The sequence below is a fragment of the Scyliorhinus torazame genome, chromosome 14, assembly GCF_047496885.1.
Source record: "Scyliorhinus torazame isolate Kashiwa2021f chromosome 14, sScyTor2.1, whole genome shotgun sequence".
NCBI lineage: Eukaryota > Metazoa > Chordata > Chondrichthyes > Carcharhiniformes > Scyliorhinidae > Scyliorhinus > Scyliorhinus torazame.
Genome location: NC_092720.1, coordinates 200194357 through 200210891, shown reverse-complemented (window position 1 = coordinate 200210891; position 16535 = coordinate 200194357). Strand labels below are relative to the sequence as shown.

The 16535-nt window shown below is 46.0% G+C and overlaps 1 protein-coding gene across 1 annotated transcript; it reads left to right on the top strand.

Moving 5' to 3' along the window:
* Positions 1-2532: 2532 nt before the first annotated feature.
* Positions 2533-13012, top strand: LOC140389111 (zinc-binding protein A33-like). The gene is made up of 5 exons (XM_072473268.1): positions 2533-2934; positions 3312-3407; positions 5822-5844; positions 5929-6047; positions 12149-13012. Exons 1-5 carry the CDS (start codon positions 2533-2535, stop codon positions 12697-12699), a joined length of 1191 nt encoding a protein of 396 aa, XP_072329369.1. The 3' UTR covers positions 12700-13012.
* Positions 13013-16535: the final 3523 nt, after the last annotated feature.

Genomic DNA, 16535 nt, shown 5'->3' with positions numbered 1-16535 from the left:
CCTGGGAGTGAGTTGCAGACTGGAATCTAATCGAGGGGTTCAGATGGTTTATATATAGAATAATGGATACCCGGGAGTGAGTTACAGACTGGAATCTAATCGAGGGATTCAGAGGGTTTATGTATAAAATAATGGATACCTGGGGGTGAGTTACAGACTGGAATCTAATCGAGGGGTTCAGATGGTTTACATGTAGAATAATGGATACCTGGGGGTGAGTTACAGACTGGAATCTAATCGAGGGGTTCAGACGGTTTATATACAGAATAATGGATACCTGGGGGTGAGTTACTGACTGGAATTTAATCGAGGGGTTCAGATGGTTTATATACAGAATAATGGATACCTGGGAGTGAGTTACAGACTGGAATCTAATCGAGAGGTTCACATGGTTTATAGATAGAACAATGGATACCTGGGGGTGAGTTACAGACTGGAATCTAATCGAGGGGTTCAGGTGGTGTATATATAGAATAATAAATACCCGGGAGTGAGTTACAGACTGGAATTTAATCGAGGGGTCTCCAACTGAAAGGCAGCTGACAGTGCAAGTGGTCATTCACAGTACTGCCAGCAGATGGCGGCGCTGCTCCATGTAAAGCCCTTCCAGCCAACAGGGGGAAAGTGTGGGTGAGGATGAGAGAGATCAAGGGGGGATTTCAGGAAGCGCTTCTTCACACAAAGGTTATAAAACCAAGGTGAGTAAATGTGGTTCAGATACAGATCAGCTATGAGCTGACTGAATGGTGGAACAGGCTGGAGGGGCTCAATTCCCAACATGTTCTGTAGAATTATCCACTTTGACATGAGGATCTCAGGATATCTTTAAAAGATGAGAGACTGATAAATATTGGGAGACAGAAGGATTTTTGTATCCATGAAGTAGGAAAAGTTTTTTTAATGTATTTTATTCCAAATAAATTAAATAATACAAAAACATCAGCAACCTGGGGAACATCCTCCCCAGCACACAATGTTACAATCTGTACAAATGTTTCCATTTTACACATTCCCCCCCGCGCGACGGACAATTCCTCAAACGTGGCCACCGACGATCCCCACCGTGTGGGGATCAGAATCCCCTCAGATATGGGAGTCACTGGGAAATCCAATCGGGAATTCAGGAGAAACATCTTTACCCAGAGAGTGATTAGAATGAGGAGGTCACTGCCGTTCACTGAGAACAGGGCAGGGGACGCGGTTCAAATAGAGGGAGTGTGTCCTTGCCCACCAGTTCAGGGCTGGACTCACTCTGACTGGGTTTGGGGATGGAGACGAGGCCCTTGTTTCAGGTGAAGCAATATTTTAAATCCAGGCTCGATGTACTCACAGTGACTCCCAGTGGGATTCAATGGAAAGGGATATTGTCCAGAGTGTTCAACAAGAGGCTGATTCACTTTCTCCCATTGAGTGCTGCCACCCCAGTCGAATATCCTTTAATGAGCATCACTGTCTCAGTAAAATGTCTTGTGAGATGATCACTAACTGCGGGTGAAGCAATAGCAGAATCAGCTTCACGATTTGTTCAAACTAACAGAAGATTAACAAGCGGATGGAGTTGGAGGTGAACAGGAATTTAAAGATGTTATTGTGCAGTCGATGTCCCAGTTCCAGATGTGTAAATGTGATCTAGTGACTGACGGAGCCTGTCCCTTCATCACCCTCCAGTAAATGGAAGCTCTGCCTAGGTAGGGTGTGTCTGTGTGTGTGAGTGTGTCTCTGTGGGTGTCTGTCTGTCTATCTGAGTGTGTGTGTCTCTCTGAGAGTGTGTGTATATGTGTGTGCCTATCTGTGTGTGTCTATGTGTGTCTGGGTCTGTGTGTGTATTTGCGTGTGTGTCTGTGTGAGGGTGTGTGTCAGGGTCTCTGACTGGGACTGAAGACCCCCCTCAGGACAGTTTCCAGCACAAACACTTTGATTCAGTCAGAGGCAACAACAAATTACATTTATATAGCGCCTTCAATGCAGTGAAACATCCAAAGGGACTCGACAGCAGCGTGAATCAGACAACAACATTGAGACTGAATCTGTTGTTCGAGACGCTTCTCCCCACAGGCAGAGAATGTGCAGCATCTGAGAAATGAGCAGCTCCAACACAGCGTTGTTCCTCTTCACTCCAGTTACACAAACTCGGCACCAACTTTCCATCTTCCTGTCCAGAAGCTGATCGGAGAGGTTCAGGCAGGATTGAGGGGGGAAAGATGGGCCCGGATTTGGGAGAGAGAAAGAGACTCTTCATGAATCTGGAGAACAAGGGGGAGGTTGGAGATGGGGGTGGACATTTTCAAAAAGATGTTTTTTGTAAGAATGAGGGTCAGATGGGGACAGGTTGGAGAGAGAATAAGGAGGGGCTCAGGGATGAGGGAGGGGCTCCAGACACAATAAAGGGGTCAGTTTGATTTAATTCCAAAGTTCCTGACACTGAGTGTGTCACTGATCAGTTGAAGTGAAATCCAGGAAGTGCAGCCCTGAACAGGAATTGAAAGTGAAAGAGCTGGAACAGGGAAGGAGAGAGAGTCTCTGAGCACTGGGATGGCATCTCCAGATCTCACACAGGAACTAACCTGTCCCATCTGTCTGGAGATATTCACCCAGCCGGTGTCTCTGGAATGTGGACATCATTTCTGCAGCTCCTGCATCTCTCAGAGTTGGCAGAAGGTCCCGGGAGATTTTTCCTGCCCCCAGTGTCGACAGGTCTTCATCCAGAGCAACATCAGGCCTGCTCTGACCCTGATTAACATCGTGGAGAAGTTCAGAGAGCAGAAGGTGAAGGTGACACAGCCACAGGAGGTGTTTTACTGTCAGGAACACGAGGAGAAGCTGAAACTCTTCTGTGAAGATGAACACAAAGCGATCTGTGTGGTGTGTGGGATGTCCAGAGCTCATAAGACGCACAGTGTGATCCCAATAAAGGAGGCAGCCCAGATATACAAGGTACTGGATCACTGCTACTGACACAGGTAGATGGGGAAGAGGGACAGTGTGTAAGTAATAGAGAGAGAGAGTGTTTGTAGAATGTGTGGAGGGGAAGAGAGGGCAGGAGAGAAAGGGGTAGGGAAGGGGAGAGGAATGTAAAGAGGAGAGTGTTGGAACGAGGAAAGGATTGATTGAGGAGGGGAATTAACCTGGAGGAGGATAATTGTAACAAACAGAATTAACCCACAGCTTCTACTTTGTTTGTTGAGTGTCAATCCTGAGAATATCTCCTTCTCTACCTCACTAGTCTCACTCTATTTAAAACAGCAAACTCCTCCAGAATGTGACAATGATTGTTTCCTTTGACAAACCCCTTTGTGTCCTTTCTGTCTCAGAACAAGTTAGAAACATCATTGGAAACTCTGCAGAAGCAAATGGACCTCAGTCTCCAAAGTAAAAGGGAACGCGAGGATGGGATTTTACACATGAAGGTAGGAGAGTGTCCTTTAGGCTTTGTGTAAACTTCCCTGTGTTTGTTATTGAGAGTGAGTGAGCCTCTCACACAGTCAGAGAGAGAGTTTTACTGAATAAAATGCTGCTGCTCCATAGCCACTACGGGCTGGTCCCTGAAGTGCAATATAAGGGAGTGTCTGCAAATTGCAGATTATTATGACAATGTGAAAATCTCTTATTTTCTCTCTCAAATCAATCACAACAATTCATTAAATAAATCTTGGCTGTAACTCACTCCTGTGTATCCATTATTCTATATATAAAGCCTTTGAACCCCTCTATTAGATTCCAGTCTGTAACTCACCCCCAGGTATCCATTATTCGATATATAAACCATCTGAACCCCTCGATTAGATTCCAGTCTGAACTCACTCCGAGGTATCCATTATTCTATATATAAACCATCTGAACCCCTCGATTCGATTCCAGTCAGTAACTCGCTCCCAGGTATCCATTATTCTATATATGAACCATCTGAACCCCTCGATTAGATTCCAGTCAGTAACTCGCTCCCAACTATCCATTATTCTATATATGAACCATCTGAACCCCTCGATTAGATTCCAGTCAGTAACTCGCTCCCAGGTATCCATTATTCTATATAAGGACCATCTGAACCCCTCGATTAGTTTCCAGTCTGTAACTCACTCCCTGATATCCATTATTCTATATATAAACCATCTAAACCCCTCGATTCGATTCCAGTCTGTAACTCACTCCCAGGTATCCATTATTCTATATATGAACCATCTGAACCCCTCGATTAGATTCCAGTCTATATCTCACTCCCAGGTATCCATTATTCTATATATAAATCATCTAAACCCCTCGATTAGATTCCAGTCTGTAACTCACTCCCAGGTGTGCATTATTCCATATATAAACCATCTGAACACCTCGATTAAATTCCAGTCTGTAATTCACACCTTGATTGTTCTTATTCAGGATTAACCGTTGGAATCACTTTATAATGTTTGTTTGTAACTCACTCCCACATACCCAATATTCCATCAAAGTATTGAGCCGGCAGTGAGCTGTTATTATTTGTTAGTCGTACTGGATGCAAATTGTTTTCCTATATCCCAGTGGACAGAGACCGGGAAACTGGGATTATAAACGTTGTTTATTCCGTTCTGTATTCAATCTGTTCCAGGCTGAAGTTGACAGACTGAGAAATGAAATCAACAGTGAATTTGAAAAGATGCACAAGTTCCTGGTTGAGAAGGAGGAGCTGCTGAAAGCAGAGTTGGAGAGAAAAAGCAATAAAATAATAGAGGAAATGGAGCAGAACTTAACCAAAACCATGGCTGAAATGTCTTCTCTTGAAGGAGCAATAAGAGATCTAAAATCGAGGCTGGAGGTACAAGAGGCCCCAAAGTTCCTCAAGGTACAAAATCTCTTTGTCTTGTCCAGTGAAACATTCCAGAGACTGAGGGCGGGCACTCTGACCTTTAACCTCTGGGATTGGGCAAGGCCTCAGTCTGATTGGTTGGGTGATTGTTTCTTTCTGCTGTCAGTAAGGGTCCAATGGGAAATGAGGTGAGAGAATCTCAGTGTGATTCCTATACTCAGTGTTACCACGGCACTGATTGATGATTGGACTCAGAGAGAGCTGGGCTGGGAACTGGAGACGTTTACACTGCTGCCCATGGAGTTCTACTGAGGACGGGGTTAAGATGCGTTGTTAAAGTGGAGTCGGTAGATCTTTATTGAGTTGTGGGTTTTGCTGTTCCTGATCCTGCGAACGCTGGATTCAAATGAAGCCTCAGCCAGCTGGGATTAATATCGGGGATGGACAAGAGACACAAATTAGAGGATGTCTCGGAGGGTTGTGGAGCTGGAGGAGATTACAGAGATAGGGAGGAGTGAGGCCAGGGAGGAATTTGAAAACAAGGATGAGAATTTTCAACATCAATACGTTGTTGAACCGGGAGCCAATGTAGTTCACCAACCACAGGGGTGATGGGGGCTACGGTTAGAGAGATAAGAGTGGGAACTGGTGCGGGCAGAACACCCAGCTGGACAACAGTGGAGAGGCGGTGGAGGAGGATGGTGTGATCGACCGTGTCAAAGGTTGCAGACTGATCGAGAATAATGAGGAGGCGAGAGGGGTGAAGATGTAGATTTAAAGGAGAGACAATCCCGCTAACATGGGGACCAGGAGGGGAGGTTGGGGGATCAGTAGTTTTTGGGAAGAGGATGGAGGGGACAGGAGGTGGGTCTGATGACCAAGATGAGCTCAGAGAGGGAATGAAAGGAAAAAGTAAAAGTTATTTTCTATCTGATTCCTTGTCTCGATTCTGTCCCTCTTCATAATTTCTACTCGGGATTTACAGCAACAAGAAGTCTTTAATCTGACTCGATCATATCTATTCTGTTTCTTTCCCCTCAGGATATTCAGGACCTGTTGATGAGGTAAGCAGGTTTAAAGAAACAGTTTTGTGATGTGATCACTGCTGTCTCTCTAACACACACTGATTTCCAGACCTGTTTTTGCAGGAGTCAGATGGAGTTTCACAAGCCTGGAACTGTCTCCACTCAGTTACCTGCGGATATCGCTGGTGAACCAGTCAAATACATCAAAGTGTGGAGGGAAATGAGAGCAGCGATTTCTCCAGGTATCATTCTCTGTATATTACCGTCTCCCTGCTGTTATCCACGTGATTAATGAGGTTTGACGCACTGATGAAATGATCAGAAGGAATAAGAACAGGAGCGGTCCAGCCCAGTGAACCTGCTCTGACTTTTGATAAGATCATGTCTGATCGAATTGTGGCCTTTACTCCACTTTCCTGCCTGTCCCAGATGACCCTTAACCCCCTTGTTGATCAACAATCTATCGAACTCGGTCATGAATCAATGACCCAGCCTCTGCTGGTCTCTGTGGTAGAGAATTCCAAAGACTAATAACCCTCTCCCAGAAGGAATTCCTCCTCATCTCTGTCTTAAGTAGAGGCCCCTTCATTTGATGCTGTGTCACCAACACCTCGCTTACCCCAGAGATCAAACATCCTCCCAGCATCTACCCTGACGAAGGAATCCCCTCAGAATGTTATGTTTCAATAAGATAACCTCTTATTCTTCTAAACTCCAGTGAGTACAGACCAACCTGTTCAACCTTTCCTCATAAAACAATCCCTTCACCAGGAATCAGCCCAGTGAACCTTCTCTGAACTCCAATGAGAGTCTCTCCCTCCTGATGTAAGGAGATCAGAACTGAACACAGTACTCAAGCTGCAGTCTCACCAATCCCCTGTACAGTTGCAGCACATCTTCCCTACTCTACACTCCATCCCTTTTCCAATAAAGGCCAACATTCCATTTGTTTTCCTCATTCCTTGCTGTACCTGGACACTAACATTTAGTGATTCATGGTCAAGGTCCCCCAGATCCCTCTGTACTGCAGCATTCTGCCATCTCTATTGAAATAATTTGCTGCTTTTTCTATTCTTCCTTCCAAGGTGGACAACCTCACATTTTCCCACTTTATACTCCCTCTGCTAAATCTTTGTCCACTCACTCAACCGGTCTATATCCCTCCGCAGAACCATTGTATCCTCCTCACAACTTCAAGACCTAACTTTGTGGCATCAGACAATTTAGCTCCAGTACATTCGGTTTCTTCATCCAATCAGGAATATTGATCATAAATAGTTGTATCCCCATCATTGATCAGTAATCTCGGGAATTTGCAAAGATTACAACCAATGCATCCACTTTCTCTCCAGCCCCGCCTTTAAAATCCTGGGATGCAGGACATCAGGTCCAGGGGACAAGTTGCCTTAAATCCCATTAGTTTTCCAGATACTTTTTCTCTGGTGATCATGATTGTTTTATGTTTATCCCTCCCTTTTCCCTCCTGCTTTTCCCCAACACTGGGTGACCCCAAGTGTTATTCTCTGTATATTGTTGGGTATTTTTCTTTCCCCAGGTTATAAGAAAACATTTATTTAACAATATTCTGTCATTTCTAAGGGACATTTCCAGACCTGACCACAGAGCGCCGATTGGTCCCCACATGCCCCGTTGTCAACACTGATACACTCGGGCAACACGATGGCACAGTGGTTAGCATTGCTGCCTGACGGCGCCGAGGTCCCAGGTTCGATCCCGGCTCTCGGTCACTGTCCGTGTGGAGTTTTTACATTCTCCCCGTGTTTGCGTGGGTTTCGCCCCCACAACCCAAAATATGTGCAGGGTAGGTGGATTGGCTACGCTAAATTGCCCCTCAATAAAAAATACAAAAAAACACTGATACACTTCCCCTCACTCCGTATACCAATCACCATGACTACATTCTGTCCCCTTCTGTGACCAAGGACAGGAACTCCCAACTTAGGCAGACTTCACCTTCTGTCTCTTCCTCAGGATTTTGTCTTGTCGTAAATGGAATTTGGATCAGAGAAGTGTGAGGTTAACGTATTGGGAGGGGGAAGATCTGGCAAGGGAATAGACAGTAAGTGGTAAGATAGTGAGAGTTGTGGAGGAACAGAGGGAGCTTTGAATTTATGTCCACAAATTCAGGACAGATGGATAAAGTTGTGAAGATAACACAACGGATATTTTCCTCTACTGACCTCGGAATAGAAAATAAGAGCAGAGAGGTAATGTAGGAACTTTATTAAACACTAGTTAGTCTACAACTAGAGTACTTTGTATCTTTCTGGTCAGTGTGCTGGAGAGGTTACCGAGGAGATTTATGATGGTGTTGGATGGGTCAGAAAACTTGAGTTCTGCGTTATGATTGGATGGATTGGGATTGTTTTCATTGGATCAGAGAAGGCTGAGGGGAGATTTAATTGATGTGTATAAAATTAAGAATGTCCTGATTGGAAAAGCCCCGAGTTCCATTGTCTCGGTGTCCATGATCATAGAGAGTAGATACAGGGTAAGAGGGAGGAGGGTGAAAGGGGATTATTTTCACTCAGGGTGTGGTCTGGATCTGGGAAAGGAAGATTGAGGCAGAAACCCTCGTCACATTTATAAAGTAATCAGATCAACACTCCAGGTGCCGTAACCGACAGGGTTACGGAGCAGGAACTGGAAACCGGGATTGGGCTGGAGAATTCATTTGCAGCCGAATCAGGTTGGTCTGGAATGGTCTCTTTCTGTGAATCCCAGAATGTTTACAAAACAGGAGGAAACCAATCGGCCCATTGTGTTCCTGCTAGCTCGTTGCAAGATCAACTCCCCAGGGCCATTCCTTCACCTTTTCTCTGTAACTCTGCAGATTATATAGATACATAGATACATAGAAGATAGGAGCAGGAGGAGGCCTTTTGGCCCTTCGAGCCTGCTCCGCCATTCATCACGATCATGGCTGATCATCCAACTCAATAGCCTAATCCTGCTTTCTCCCCATCGCCTTTGAACCCATTATCCTCAAGTGCTATATCCAGCCGCCTCTTGAATATATTCAATGTTTTAGCATCAATTACTTCCTGTGGTAATGAATTCCACAGGCTCACCACTCTGGGTGAAGAATTGTCTCCTTATCTCTGTCCGAAATGATTTATCCTGAATCTTCAGACTGTGGCCCCTGGTTCTGGACACACCCATCATTGGTAACATCTTCCCTGCATCTACCCTGTCTAGTCCTGATTGAATTTTTTAAGTCTCTGTGAGATCCCCCCTCATTCTTCTGAACTCCAGCGAAAACAATCCCAACCTTGTCAATCCCTCCTCATATGACAGTCCCGCCATCCCTGAAATCAGTCTGGTAAACCTTTGTTACACTCCCTCGAGACCAGAACATCCTACCTCAAAGAAGACCAAAACTGCACACAATACCCAGGTGTGGCCTCACCAAGGCCCTGTACAATTGCAGCAACACATCCCTGCTTCTGTACTCGAAATCTCTCGCAATGCTTACCGCCTGCTGCACCTGCATGCTTACCTTCAGCGACTGGTGCACAAGGACATCCAGGTCCTTCTGCACACTCCCCTCTCCCAATTTACAAGCATTCAGGGAGTAATCTGCATTCCTGTTTTTGCTTCCAAAGTGAATAACATCAGACATATCCAAATTACACTGCATCTGCCATTGATTTGCCCACTCGCCCAACCTGTCCAGATCTTGCTGTAGCATCCCTGAATCGTCGTCACAGTTCACAGTTTGAAGAATAAAGGGTTATGGTGTTTGGGTGGAAAATTGGAGCTGAGTCCACAAAAGATCAGCCATGATCTCATTGAATAACGGAGCAGGCTCGAAGGGCCAGGTGGCCTACTCCTGCTCCTAGTTCTTATGTTATGTTCACCCTCCCACCCAACTTGATATTGTCTTGAAACTTTGAGATGTTACATTTTGTTCCCTCATCTAAATCATTCATATATATTGTGAATAGCTGCGATCCCAGCACCGATCCCTGTGGTACCCCAGGAGTTACTGCCTGCCAATTTGAAAAGGACCCATTAATCCCCACTCTTTGTTTCCTCACTGCCAACCAGTTTTCTATCCACGTCAATAGATTTCCCCCAATCCCATGCGCTTTAATTTTGCACAATAAACTCTTATACGGGACTTTGTCAAACGCCTTCTGAAAGTCCAAATGTACCACATCGACTGCCTCCCCCTTGTCAACTGTACTGGTTACATCTTCAAAGAATTCCAGTAGATTTGTCAAGCATGATTTTCCCTTCATAACTCCACGTTGACTCTGCCTGATCCTGACGTTGATTGTTCCTCTTCAGTTAATGATTCAATTCCATATGAAAGCTGTGATTCAATCTGATTCCATCACAGTACATTCCTGACCCGAAACACTCGCTGTGTGAAAAGGTTTTCCCTCACGCTAAAAGGGCTACTTTTTGTTGATCTGCTTAAATTCTGTGTCCTCTGGTTCTCTTCTCTCAGTGGAACCACCTCAGCTTCACTAATGTGTGTCCGTAACTGAAGTTCCTCCTCCCAGGAATCATTGTGGTGAATGTTCCCTGCACTCTCTCTAATGCCCTCACATCCTCCCTCAAGTGTGTTGCCCAGAACAGAGTTGAGGATTAACCAGTGTTTTGTACAGATATAATTTTGTCACTCTATTCTGCGTTAATAAAGCCTAAGATGCTGCATTCTTATTAATCGCTCTCTCAACTTGTTCTGTCACCCGCTAATTGTGAACTGATGTTCTGTACATTAAGGTTTAGGTCATTAAGTTACACAGGAAGAGTCAGGGTGTGAACACTGACCCCTGTGAACACTAATGTATATCTATGTCCAGTCTGAACAACCAACAACTGTCATTCACCCCATTCCATATCCATGTTGCTACTGTCCTCGTTATTCTGGACATTTTCTAGGTTTCTGTCTGTTAGGGCCATGTTGCCATGGAGACAGGGAACATACGAGGAGATTAAAGAACAAAACCGTGCATTGAGATAACTGAAGTAACTTCTCCGTCATTTAGATGTGAATTTTCCACTGGGATCACTCCTTCCGAGTGTGAATGGAATTCCCAGTGGGAATGTTGTTCGTGTTATCCCATCACTGAGTCAGAAAGCTGTAGATTTCTGTCCCATGCCAGAATCTGGAGCAGAAATATATATTGGGGCAGCACGGTGGTTAGCACAATTGCTTCACAGCTCCAGGGTCCCAGGTTCGATTCCGGCTTGGGTCACTGTCTGTGTGGAGTCTGCACATCCTCCCCGTGTGTGCGTGGGTTTCCTCCGAGTGCTCCGGTTTCCTCCCACAGTCCAAAGATGTGCCGGTTAGGTGGATTGGGCATGATAAATTGCCCTTAGTGTCCAAAATTGCCCTTAGTGTTGGGTGGGGTTACTGGGTTATGGGGACAGGGTGGAGGTGTTGACCTTGGGTAGGGTGCTCTTTCCAAGAGCCGGTGCAGACTCGATGGGCCGAATGACCTCCTTCTGCACTGTAAATTCTATGATAATCTATGAAAGTGCAGACTGACAATCCCAGCGCGGTACTGAGGAAGTGCTGCAGTGTTGGAGGAGCCTCTTTCAGGTGAGACTTTACCCCTTCTCAGCTGGGGGTCAATGATTCCGTGGCAGGAGTTTGAAGAGGAGGAGGAGAGCTCACCCCCTTGTCCTGACTGAGATCTCGGAGGGGTTGTAGGGCTGGAGGAGGAGAGTCACCCCCTTGTCCTGACTGAGATCTCGGAGGGGGTTGTAGGGCTGGAGGAGGTGACAGACGTACAGAGTGTGGGGAGGCCGTGTAGACATTTAATTTTGAGACATCCCTGTGTCAGAAGCCGATGAGGGTCAGTGAGAGTGCGCTCGGGGGAGTGGGAAAGGTGAGGGGGGGCACGTGTGGTTGGTGATGGATGTCTGGGTCTTGGTGGAAGTTAGACGGTGGGCACAGAATTTGGATGAGCTCGAATTTCCGTTTCTGGTTCTGCGTTGAAAATAAATGAACATCTGGACTCCCCCTTGACTGATGTGTACAGGAATGTGAGAGAGTTAATGCTTCAATCCCATTCACACGTTGAAAAATGCGTCAACACTGTCCACAAAAGTTCACAACAGGCTGGACTCAGAGCGGTGACCGAGTTCCCACAACTTGTATTAACCGAGGTCTTGTATTGGAGAGAGATCTTTATTCTCAGTGAATTGATGCTGATCTGAGCCGAGTGAATGGAGCTGAGGGAAGGGGGAGAAATTTCTTCAGACACTCTGTCCCTGAGCTTCCACAGTTCCTGGGCTGAGGAAAGTGGTGATGTCCCATCCCCGTCTGTACACGTCTTGTCATTCACTCCTGTTTTTCTCACAGTAACAGCTTCCCAATCATGTTTTCTTCCAGTTCCAGCATCTCTCACCCTGGACCCGGTGACAGCAAACAACCAGCTCATCATTTCCCAGGATCTGACTATTGTGAAGTTCGGAAATGAACAGCAAAGTCGATTTTATAATCCGGAAAGATTTAGTACATATATGTATGTGTTGAGCTCCCAGAGTTTCACATCAGGGAGACACTACTGGGAGGTGGGTCTTGGACACAAGCCTTACTGGGTTGTGGGTGTCTGCAGAGAGTCTGTCAACAGGAAAGCAAACATCACACATTCACCTGAGAATGGATTCTGGGTCATCGCCCGGTTGGCAGACTGCAAATCATTGAAAATCCCAGATGTCATCTCCCAGCTGAAAGTGAAACCCCGGAAGTTGGGAATTTACCTGGATTATGAGGGTGGACAGGTGTCATTTTACGATGCTGAGGACATGTCTCACCTGTACACCTTCACTGACACATTCACCGAGAAACTCTACCCCGCCTTCAATCCCTGTCGTGATAACTCTGACCCACTGACCCTGCTCACTGGGTAACACAGTGGGACACGTTTTGGGAGGTCGGAGTTTTAGTGAGAAGCCTGATTCACTGTCTGAACAGCTCATGTTGTCCTGATTCTCTGCTGTGTGCTGTCAGGGGGTGAGTGTGTTTCCTGTATTGTTTATTCTGTAAATTTAACTCAGATTCTCCACCCATCCCACTGTCCCTCTCTGAATCTAATGGGACCTATAAACACTGGACTGGGATAGAATGAAGCAAAATCTCCTGAATTGTGGTAACTGTGCCCAGCTCTCGAACAAGTCATTCTGAACCTTTATTTTGTTTCCTCCCTTGAATAAATATTTTATTTGAAGACGGGACAGACACCTGGTGTGATGATTATTGATTCAGTGAATGAGCAGAAAGAATGTTTTCTCTCCTGTCTGGGATGTGGATGTCGCTGGCTGAGCCCTCGTTGCCCATCCCTAATTGCCCTTGAGAAGGTGGTGTAGGTACACCCACAGTGCTGTTAGGGAGGGAGTTCCAGGATTCTGACCCAGTGACAGTGAAGGAACGGCCGATATGTTTCCCAGTCGGGATGGTGAGTGACTGGAAGGGAACCTCCAGGTGGTGGTATCAGGAATGAGAATATCAGAATAGGTTCCGGAGTAGGACATGTGACCATTCAGTAAGATCCTGTCTGAACATCAACATCGACTCCACTTTCCCCTCCTATCCCTTCATTCTCTTTGCACTCATGAATATACCGATCTCTGTGTGGAATATACTCACTGACATCTCGCCGAGGGAGAGAATCCCAAAGATTCACAACTCTCTCTGAGGGAAGGAATTTCTCCTCATCTCAGTCTTAAATGGACGACCCTTTATCCTGATTCTGTGACCCCCTCGTTCTAGACCAGTGTCAGCATCTACCCTTAGAGAATTGTATATGTTTCAATAAGATCACCCATTATTCTTTTAAACCTCAAAGAATATAGATCGATCCAACTCAATCCTTCCTCATATCAGAAAACCCTTTCATCCCAAGTATCAATTCCGAGAACCTTCATTGCTCCCTCTAAGGTAAGTACATGTTTCCTCAGGTACGGAGACTAAAACTGTCCAAAATCCTCCAGCTGTGACCACACTCAATCCCTGTTACTTTGCAGCAAGACTTATAGTCTTATACTTCAGCCCCGTTGTAGTAAAGGCTAAGATACCATTTACCTTCCTAATAGTTCACTGTATCTGCTTGCTAACTTTCTCTGTTTCAGCTAATTTAGGGGGGTTGCCATTTAGGGGAGGTAGGGATAGGTTTAGGTATCTGGGGGTCCAGGTGACAGGGGAGTGGGCGACACTGCATAAGTGGAACTTAACAAAGTTGGTGGAGTAGATAAAGGAGGACTTTAGGAGGTGGGATACACAGCACCTGATGCTGGCGGGAGGGGTCCAAGTGGTTAAGATGAATGTCTTGCCAAGGTTTTTATTTGTATTTCAGATGCTCCCGATTATTATTCCGAAGGCCTTCCTCCGGAATTTGGTCAACGTAATTTTGGAGTTTATTTGGGTGGGGAAGGTGCCAAGGGGGAAGTGGGCCCTGATACAGAGGCAGGGAGAGAAAGGGGACTTGGCGTTACCGAACCTGCTGCACTATTACCTCATACGCTGCAGGAAAGGATGTCCCAAAGCGTGGTACATTGGCGAGACCATGCAGACGCTGCGACAACGAATGAACGGACATCGTGCAACAATCACCAGGCAGGAATGTTCCCTTCCAGTCGGGGAACACTTCAGCAGTCAAGGGCATTCAGCCTCTGATCTCCGGGTAAGCGTTCTCCAAGGCGGCCTTCAGGACGCACAACAACGCAGAATCGCTGAGCAGAAGCTTATAGCCAAGTTCCGCACACATGAGTGCGTCCTCAACCGGGAGCTGGGATTCATGTCGCATTACATTCATCCCCCACCATCTGGCCTGCAAAATCCTACCAACAGTCCTGGCTTGACACAATTCACACCTCTTTAACCTGGGGTTACCCCATCTCTGGATCTGTAAAGATTTAATCACCTGCTAATGCTCGCATTCCAAGCATTGTCTGGCATCTTTGAATCTGTCGATATATATGTTTCTGGAACATACTTCTTCATTCATCTGAGGAAGGAGCAGCGCTCCGAAAATTAGTGACATCGAAACAAACCTGTTGGACTTTAACCTGGTGTTGTAAAAATTCTTACTGCACTATTATTGGGTGGTGAATGTGGAGAAAGTGAGGTGATAGTGGGAGGGAGAGAGGCCAGAATGGGTTAGGGTGGAGGAGGAGTCCTGTCGGGGGCCCAGATTCAGGGCCATGGTAACGGTGGCACTACCGTTGTTACCGAGGAGATATATGGAGAGCCCGGTTGTACAGTCCACGGTTAGGGTGTGGAACCAGCTGAGGAGACAGTTTCGGACGGAGGGGATGTCGATGCTAACATTGTTGTGTGTGAACCATGGATTCAAACCGGGGGAGACGGATGGCATGTACAGGAGGTGGAGAGAGGTGGGGTTGATGAGGGCCAGGGATTTATATTTGGAGGAGAGGTTTGCCAGTCTGGAAGAGCTGCGGGAGATGGGAGAGCTCCCGAGGGGAGTGATTTTAGGTATCTACAAGTGAGTGACTTTGCACGGATGGTGTGTAAAGGGTTCTCCAGGCTGCCGAAGTATGTCCCATTGGAACGGCTGATGCTTCCGGACATGGAGGAGGAGGGTAGGATTGGGGACATCTCCGGGTGGCTGGGGAAGCAGGGGGAATGCACGTGATGAGGATTCAGGAGAAATGGGAGGAGGAGTTGGGGGAGAGATACGGTGGAGAGTGAGGCGCTGGGCGGGGTGAATTTGACCTCTTGTGCGAGACTGAGTTTGATACAGTTAAAGGTGGGATGGGATACAATGAGTTACAGACTGGAATCCAATCGAGGGGTTCAGATGGTTTATATATAGAATAATGGATACCCGGGAGTGAGTTACAGACTGGAATCCAATCGAAGGGTTCAGATGGTTTATATATAGAATAATGGATACCTGGGAGTGAGTTACAGACTGGAATCTAATCGAGGGGTTCAGATGGTTTATATATAGAATAATGGATACCTGGGAGTGAGTTACAGACTGGAATCTAATCGAGGGGTTCAGATGATTTATATATAGAATAATGGATACCTGGGAGTGAGTTACAGACTGGAATCTAATCGAGGGGTTCAGATGGTTTATATAATGAATAATGGATACCTGGGAGTGAGATACAGACTGGAATCTAATCGAGGGGTTCAGATGGTTTATATATAGAATAATGGATACCCGGGAGTGAGTTACAGACTGGAATCCAATCGAAGGGTTCAGATGGTTTATATATAGAATAATGGATACCTGGGAGTGAGTTACAGACTGGAATCTAATCGAGGGGTTCAGATGGTTTATATATAGAATAATGGATACCTGGGAGTGAGTTACAGACTGGAATCTAATCGAGGGGTTCAGATGATTTATATATAGAATAATGGATACCTGGGAGTGAGTTACAGACTGGAATCTAATCGAGGGGTTCAGATGGTTTATATAATGAATAATGGATACCTGGGAGTGAGTTACAGACTGGAATCTAATCAAGGAGTTCAGATGGTTTATATATAGAATAATGGATACCAGGGAGTGAGTTACAGACTAGAATCTAATCGAGGGGTTCAGATGGTTTGTATAGAGAATAGTGGGCAGCACTGTAGCACAGTGGTTAGCACTGTTGCTACACAGCTCCAGGGTCCCAGGTGCGATTCCCTGCTTGGGGCACTGTCTGGCACGTTCTCCCTGTGTCGGTGTGGGTTTCCTCCGGGTGCTCCGGTTTCTTCCCACAAGTCCCGA